We start from the raw sequence: 8,750 nt of genomic DNA on the forward strand, positions 1-8,750 counted from the left end.
AAAAGGGGGAAGTCCCCCCCCCCCCACCCAATAATTAACAATGCGTTGTCAGAGATGGTATTTTGGCTTTATATATGATCAGACACTTGCACTTAACATTTTCTGAAAATTATTCTCAAATGGAGTTAACGAGGTGTTTGACGAGTGAAGATCTGTGTTTTGTCCGTCATGGCGGGATCTGAGGCAGTAAATTAATCGCATTAGGTCTTCATCAATTTACAGGTTATAAAGTTTATTGTAGGTATATGGGAGCTCAGTTTTGCTTGTTGTTTAATACATTTGGCCATGATATAAAAGATGAACCGCTATGCACAAGATATTTAAAACAAGTATATTGGCTACAACTAGACGGCAAAAGCTAAGGTTCTTCTCCACTCTTCAAACACACAAAAACATTAGCCTTATAGACAGTGTTTCTTGAGTAAAAAAAGCTGTACTTATTCAAACAACAGCATCCTTGTGTGTGTGTGTGTTGACTCACTTGTCCTCCACCCCAGTCGCTCCCAGCAGCTCCAGGTCTTTCTCGATGAAGCTGAAGACCTCGACCAGTCGTTCCTCTCTCTGCTGCAGAGCCGTTCTGGCTTCATGGAGCCGCCGGTCCACTTCCTGATACTCATCTGCACTGAAGTGTCTGCAGGCCACCACTAACGTCCGCAAACCCTTCTACAAAAGTGAGATGGGACAAACACATGAGGGAGAAAGTTAAACTAGTCCATTTTACTGATTCGTGCACAAATGAAGGATCAATTATACACAAAATAATGTAATACAAAAGCTGATATAAAGTAGAACTGATGGTGAACTGCTGGCCAAGAAGCTGCTTGAAAGCCACAGTCCCGAGCTCCACGTCCATAATTGAGTTAATGCTCTTAAGCGCAGACATAGAGAGCATTCAGCGTATGGAGGAGCATTTCAATGTGGCTGTTGTGTCTGAAACATCCCATGAGTCTCAATACAATCCTCTGAGGACTGCCGGGAGCGTGTGTGTGTGTGTGTGTGTGCGATGTGAGTCTGAAGACACTCATGGGTTTCAGCACAGCTGATAATGAGGACAGCTAACGGAGCTAATTAACTGCAGTGCTCCCATCAACATCATTTGAATTAGAAAAGCTGAACTCGGACCAGACCTCGACATTTCAACTAGACTTTTAGATGTCTGAAGAAAAAGTTTAGTGGCTATTCGCTCATCCATTCTTGTGAGAAGTTGCTAGGGCATTTTGAGGTGATTTGTCTAGGCAGTTGTTTCCTGTACAAATCAGTCTCTACGATATTGTGGGGCTGAATACATGAAATATTCTTTGTAAAATTCTCAGTAACTGCTATTTTTCTTATTTTCTAATTTAATGAAGTTAAGAATATTTTGTGTCATCTAAAACATTTAGGAATGCTATTTTTGTTTTCTTAAGATTGTTCTAAAGAAAAAAAAAAAACCTAAGAAGAATTAAAATTTCCAAAAATAATCTTATTAAAAATCACTGTAAATAAACACATTTGCAAAATTTAGGCAAAATTGTGTGGACAAAAATGGCCCATTTTCTGTTGTCAATAATGTGGTTATGTATTAATCATAGCTCACACTCGAGTCATTTTCACAACCAAACAGCTTTCTGTTGGTCAATATGAATAATTGAGATGAATTCTTAATCGCATGAATTCCAACTGAAATGACTGGAATTTGCCTACAACATTTTGCTGAGTAACAGTAAATTTGACCGAACCATAATGGGATAGCTACTAACTAGCTTTACTAACTTTATACCGGTAAAGATTCTCCCCACAATAAGAATTAGTCTTCCCGCGATAATAACGATAAAGTCTAGTTGTTGACATATTTCTGTGTGCGACAGTGTTGAGCGACATCGCGGAAGGCGGACGTGAAATTGAAGAGGAGTAGCCTATATCGCTAAATGAGAAGCTTGAGCTCCTTTTACAATCTGTAACTGGTTTGGTTAGGGTTTGCGATACAGTTTTGCATGTGTATGAGCCTGTTTACAAACCTGTTGTCCAACAAATATATAATTTATTGACATGCTTTTTCTCCAAATTAACTTAATAACATAGTTGAGTGTTTGAAATACTTCTTTTTGTGACCAGACGTGGTTTCATATTACAGAATGATAGCATTATATACAGTGATAAAGGCCATGTCGATTAACATTGCATTATAAATATACTTTCCTAATAAAAATACCCAAGATTGAAGAACACAGATAAACCATATATTTTGTGCAATCGTATGTTTATTTTTCTCAAGTTTCATCAGTTAAAATGTCTCTATCTCCGTTGTGCGTTTTATTCGGCAATAACTGGACACCTTCCTGGAGCATCATCAGTAGTATTTCTTCTGCTATGGATACGTGGAGTTTCTGTGCAAGAGCGCCCTCCGGCTTCCAGTATGAATTAAACAGTCTTTACATTACGTGTGTACTCGTTAATGCTCACAGCACCCTATTTTGGGTAAAAATAGGAAAGTTAATACTTTTCTCTAAAGAAACAGGATTCCCTGAATTATTGTCATTGATATAGTTATTGCAATAAATACCAGAAATATCGTGATATATTTTTAAGCCCATATCGCCCATCCCTACTACTAACTTTACTGAATTTTACTGAATTTATTGGGTACAAATTAAGACAAATATTAACAACAGTACATTACAACAGTGATGAGATGTTGTCAGGCCATACGTCAGTAAAAATGAATCTTCCTGTCCTGTCAGCCGTTATACTGTGCTCGTAGCACGTGCTCTTCAATTACACACACAAATATGGCAGCGCGCTGTAGCATGTATTATTTCATATTAAAGCGTGAATGAAACTACAAGCGTATGCGTCAGATCCGCATCACATTCAGCAGCGGCAGCTCTTAAAGTAATAGCAGCCAAATAACCTAATAAACCAGCTGCTGTGATGTCTGTTCATCAAAGAACAAAAGAAAAAAAAAAGAAAATAAGCAGCCAAATAACCTAATAAACCAGCTGCTGTGATGTCTGTTCATCAAAGAACAAAAGAAAAAAAAAAGGAAATCAATAACTTTTGTAGCTTTAAGGATTCATCTATATTTCATTTAAAATTTAGTGTTTGAAAACTTTATTCAATTTCTGTATATTTTCTACTTGCTGAAGGACACAGGTAGCTAAATATGACATTATAATGGATAACTAAAACGCATGTTCTTAAGAATGAATCTGAATTTTTGAAAGAATTTCAAATTTTTACAGACCTCTTACAACTTATCTTAAGAAAATTGTTTCTTAACAATATTTTCATAAATCCAGCCCCTGGTCTTGAGATACAGTATAACTCAATCCCGCCTTCGAATGTAAGTCTATGTGATTATTTTTTTTTTAAACCACTTAATTGTCCGGTGAAAATTGCCAAAATGTAGCTTTGAGAAAAGTAACACCGCACTTCTCCACACGCCGCAAAATCCGGTGTGGACGAGTTGTACACTGAATACTTTGGGATCAGGATATGGTCCATTTTACTACTTATTAGCAACAGTGAAACTTCAAGCACCCCTAACTAGAGTGAACTAGTATGCAAGCATGGCAGCATGATGTAGAGAGCTCACCAGAGCAAACTCATCCACGTGGACTCTGGTTTTATCGATCTCGCCACTCGTGGTGTAGGGCAGAATGGCTGATTCGGCTCCTTTCGTGAATAGCACCTTTTCACCTAATGAGAGACACAATGTCATTAGATAACTCCTCACGCGCTGCGGTTCAGTCACAAACAGCACATGTGTGATCAGAGGCACATGCCTGAGGGCTTCTGCAGAATCACACTCATTCTTCTGCGGTTTGCGTCAAACTCCAGAACGTGGAGGAGTTTGTATCTGCGGGCGGAAAGATAGCTGTTAAACACAACTCTAAAAGCTAAACAACTTTATGAATATGGTTCACATTAAGTCATCTAAAATAAACAGAAAAGTGTGATGTACTTCTCTGCTTTTCCAAATGTTTTAATCTCCATGTTTTCTCCATGGCTTCCTATAAATGTGACACCCACCCTGCAGTCAAAAACATAATTTAAAGATATGGTTCACAGAAAAAGTTTTTTTTTTTTTTTCCACAGATGTAGTCAAATGTTTCAACAGTCATGGTCAAAAGATTATATTTAGCACAACTGACTGCAGAAATACACAGTAGCAGGTGACAGAGAAACTGAGCTGCAGCTGTGCTCTCACCTCTTGGTGGCTTCCACTAGTGCTTTCTCATCAGGAGAAGAGGCGTAATACTCCATCTGAGGAGAGAAGCCATTGGCATGTGAGAACGGGTCTCCCGGCCCATCCGTTTGATCATAACTGATCTGCACCGTGTGACACAGTGAGACGGCTTTCAGGAACAACTCCTCCTCCCTGTTCTGAAAGGTGTACACACAAAATAATACTGTCACACTTTGATTTAAAACATGACCAGTTGAAGAATGTCACCACTGTAATGTTTATCATGTATCACAAAAACAGGTCCTATTTCATTTAAAACTTAAAATATAAGGTAAAAATATTGCAATTTAATAATTAATGTCATCAGAATTTAGCACAAACTAGTGTTATTTTAGTATCATAGAGATACAATTCTAGTTGTTTTAATATTTCAAAGTTTGTAGCTTTTAGTTATTTTTATTCATTTTATTGTGTTTTTGTCATTTTTAGTACTTCTTATATGTTTTAGTTATTTTCGTACAATTCAATTAAAATGAGAAATGCCTTGGCAACTGGCTGAAGTAGTTATTTTTATTTATTTTTTGTTTAATATTCATTAGAAGTCCAAGCACAGAGTGTCAAAATTGCACCTATAGACGGTGCTAAATCTTTCAAAATCTTTTTTAATTATGGCATAACCGTATGATCAATAAAGTTGAACAATGATATGCATCCTCTTTGGTGGATGTCTTAACATGTGCTCTAAAATGACTCGGCTACATAAAAACAAAACAAAATAACATTGCCACCATCTTCCAGTCCACATTCTGTGGCTAATAACAACATGGCCTAATGTTACAACATTTTATATATTTGCACATTGTGTGAAAATGAGTAAGTTCCAAATTTTGTGAAAATCGCTGGTTCGATAAGTTTTTGCCAAAAACTTCAGTCTCTCCAAATAAGCTAATCATATCTGTATCAATTTCCACAAATAAAATAAATAAATAAAAAGAAAAAATTCTGTCACTGAGATTTGTTCTTTTGTCAAACGTTTTCGTCCTAGGCCATTGGTCCGATTTGCATGAAATTTGGTGGATATCAACTAGAAATGCTTCTGACAAAAACAACTGAAAGAATTTGAATTAATTTAATCCTTTAAGTCCTGAGGGCATTTTTGCCTCACTGAAGTTACCAAATAACCAGGAGAGTCAAATGAGAGAAAACTTTCTGTACTTTTGGGGGGGGGGGATTATTTTATATGCACATTCTCCTGCTGAGAAATAGCTGATAAAATGTAAGAAACATTTGAGTGTCCAAGATAAATTTTTCATATCTGTATTATTTGACATTCAATATTTCAGGACAGAAATAAGGTAGGAGGAAAATTCCCATGATGTTCCCCAGCATGTTAGCTGTATTTGTTTCAAATTATGTGGTGATAGCATAAAGTATCCAAAAGTTACAGTATTTTGTAACAAAATAGGCCCATAAGGTAGGAGGACCCAACATGTGTGCTGTATGTGAATTAAATTTTGTGGTGATACCACGAAGTAATCAAAAGTTAAAGCATTTGGAACCAAGGTAGCCCTTCTCTTAGCCCTTTACAGTTTTGAAATTGTTGTTTTGAATTTAAAGTAATGCCTCACTCAAGTTTAATCAAAGCCCCAAACATTTATATCTATTTTATTCTACAGGTCTCAATCAGACCTTTCAAATGACATATGAAACATGACTATCTGAGCTGTATGAGGTTTCTGACATATTAGAGTACATGGCACAAAAAAAATTTTTTTCATAAATTATGAAAAAAAAAAAAAAATCTATTTATCCGCAAATAACTCCGCACTACTTAGGAGTTAATCAAAGTGGCTACATGCATTGTAAAGGCCAGACTCCAAGCTTTCAAATGACACCTATTTTGTGTTGATCAATGCAGTGATTTTGAAAAATATGATTCTTTTTTTCCTCGCTAGGGGGCGCCTGCCGGCGGTACACTCTGGTTTAGAGGAACTAGGCAGCACTGGTTAGGAGTTGATCAAAATGGTTGGATGCATTGGAAAGCTGAATTTCTAAGATTTAAAATGATACCCAATTATACAAAATAAAAAAAAGTTATATAAAACGTAAAATACACAGAAATATTCTAGGTTTTACATTCTGCTTGCCAAGTGTTCAGTGGAGCTCTCCAACTGATTTCTTCAATTCATGGGTTTAGGTATTATTTACACACGAAAGACGCAATGGATTGTTTTGATTTTGGACTCATTTCAATCGTGAGAATCTGCTGTAAATAATGATATGCCATTTTCCACGATCGGAGCATGTTTCATGAAGTTACAAATAAAAGCGCAAAGTGAAAGTACAGTTGTTTATTCTGCTGCGCCTGTCTGGTTTCATGTGTTACAGCTCTATGAACGGAATCTTTAGATCTGATCGGCGGATTATGGTAAATTTGGGCTCTTTTTAATCAGGATAATTTTCTGTGCGGTTTTTCAAGATCTTTGCATGTTTCGTGAAGTTACGAGCTAAAACAGCACAGGACTGCAACCTCTGATTTTTTTGCTAAGCTACATGACCTAATTCTATTTTATGTGTTGTAGCTCTATGAGTGATATCTTTAGATCTGAACGATGGATTATGGTGAGTTTGGGCTCTTTTTAATCGGGAGAATTTTCTGCTAATAATGAATATATCATTTTCTATGATATATGCATGTTTTATGAAGTTACAAACGAAAATGCTACATGACAGCTACCTTAGATTTTTTTGCTAAGCTACATGCCGCCTGTGCAGTTTTATGTGCGTTATAAATTCTTGAGGAATATCTTTAGCTATAAATGACGGATTATATGATTTTGAGCTCTTTTTAATCAGGAGAATCTGTTCTAAAAAAAAATATTTTTCCACGATCTGAGCATGTTTTATGAAGTTACAAGTAAAATGGTGACATCAATATATTATTTTCATATGGGTCTGGGGGTGACTTCTTGTACAAAAACTTGTTCCAGTTTATTCAAAGCCACAAACAATTATGCTTGTTTTATTCTACTCGATGAGACCTTTCAAATTACATATGACACATGACTATCTGAGCTGTATGATGTTTTTGACATATTAGAGTACATGGCACAAAAAACATATTTTGTAAATGATGAATTTTTTGTTGTCATTTATCAGTAAATAACTCGGCACTGCTTTGGAGTTAATCAAAGCGGCTACATGCATTGTAAAGATCAGACTCTAAGCTTTCAAATGATATTTTTTTTTTTGATCAAGGCAGTGGTTTGAAAAATATGATTAGTAATATTTTCGCGGAGGTGGGGCGTCCCGCCCGTGGTACACTCCGGTTTAGAGGGACTGCTCAACGCTCGTTAAGAGTTGATTCGAAGCTTTAAAATGATACCTATTTTGTGTTATTCCATTCAGGGGTTGCTTAGTAATTTGATTATGAATTTTTTCGTGCGGGAGGTGTCCCCCCTCGGGCTTAAAGGGTTAATCCGTTAGCAGATATAGGCCAATATGTGTGCCTATATCTTGTAACCATTTGATCCAAACTTCATGAAAATTAAAACATGGACAACAGAACATTCTGAGGAAACTTGCCAAATTTCATGAATTTTCAATGCAAGAGGGCGCTATAACTTAACACTAACCTAATAGTGCAACTGTGATCGAACAAGTTGAGATCTGACCCAAAGAAAGGTGTACCCACAGCATCCACAGGACAGATTGTAAAGAAATTCACTATTTTGCTTAGGGTTTCCAATTGTGCATGGACCAAGCGGCAACCTTACGGTCTCTCTCTTGAAACCAACACGGAAGTGACTTAAACTGCAATTCATCGACTGGCCGCTAGAGGCTGGCTCCAAAAGGGAGTCAGTCCCATAGACTCCCCATGTTAAAATGCCCAACTTTACAGCAGAAAAAAAATATGTTTACAGCCTGGTACAAAAAGTGGTTTTGGTCTAAATAGTTAATTTTGCCCTTCATGACAACTGTGAGGGGGGTGATTTTTTTTTTATAACTTATCCGTTTAAATTATATTAAGCCTTAAAGTTCTGCATAATTAAGGTCGTGGCCACTTGAGTGACAGGTGGATTGCAGCTGCTGTCACCACCGTCGAGCTAGATGGGTGTGGTTTCTGCCTCTTTGCCCATTTTCGATTATCTGGGAGTGACGCGTTGCCAAGATGGCCACGGCCAGTTCCGCCCACTTTGGGCTTCAAAAATTATATTCAGAAACCTACGGGTGACATCACATACATTACGTCCATGTTTTTATACAGTCTATGGCATGGACCAAGAAAAAATCCTCTATCCTCACAAACCTTACCAAACAAGGCACTGATCCATCTGGAGAGTCTTCTGTCATTCCTTCAGGGACAAGCTTCCCGTTGATCTCCTGGTATTTGATACCGTTGATAGAACACTCCCTAAACTGCATCTCGTTCTCAGTAAGGGTTCCAGTTTTGTCTGTGAAAACGTACTCCACCTGCGTCCGCAAAATTAGCATAGATTTACTCTCAGACAGTATTATACCTGGGGAAACAGTTCTAATCACACACACACACACACACACACACACACACACACACAAACAC

At 37.1% G+C, this 8,750-nt stretch overlaps 1 protein-coding gene across 1 annotated transcript in view; it reads right to left on the reverse strand.

Moving 5' to 3' along the window:
* The window catches only part of atp11b (ATPase phospholipid transporting 11B), a 74,511-nt gene that overhangs the window by 35,250 nt on the left and 30,511 nt on the right, over window positions 1–8,750 (reverse strand). The window contains exons 13-18 of the mRNA XM_016442704.1: window positions 8,483–8,641; window positions 4,190–4,365; window positions 3,944–4,012; window positions 3,765–3,838; window positions 3,575–3,678; window positions 482–663 (exon numbers count right to left, since the gene is read on the reverse strand). Coding sequence (XP_016298190.1) covers window positions 482–663; window positions 3,575–3,678; window positions 3,765–3,838; window positions 3,944–4,012; window positions 4,190–4,365; window positions 8,483–8,641 — 764 coding nt within the window. The remainder of the gene's footprint in view (window positions 1–481; window positions 664–3,574; window positions 3,679–3,764; window positions 3,839–3,943; window positions 4,013–4,189; window positions 4,366–8,482; window positions 8,642–8,750) is intronic.

The sequence above is a fragment of the Sinocyclocheilus anshuiensis genome, unplaced genomic scaffold (genome assembly GCF_001515605.1).
Source record: "Sinocyclocheilus anshuiensis isolate Anshui unplaced genomic scaffold, SAMN03320099.WGS_v1.1 scaffold988, whole genome shotgun sequence".
NCBI classification, from domain to species: Eukaryota; Metazoa; Chordata; class Actinopteri; order Cypriniformes; family Cyprinidae; genus Sinocyclocheilus; species Sinocyclocheilus anshuiensis.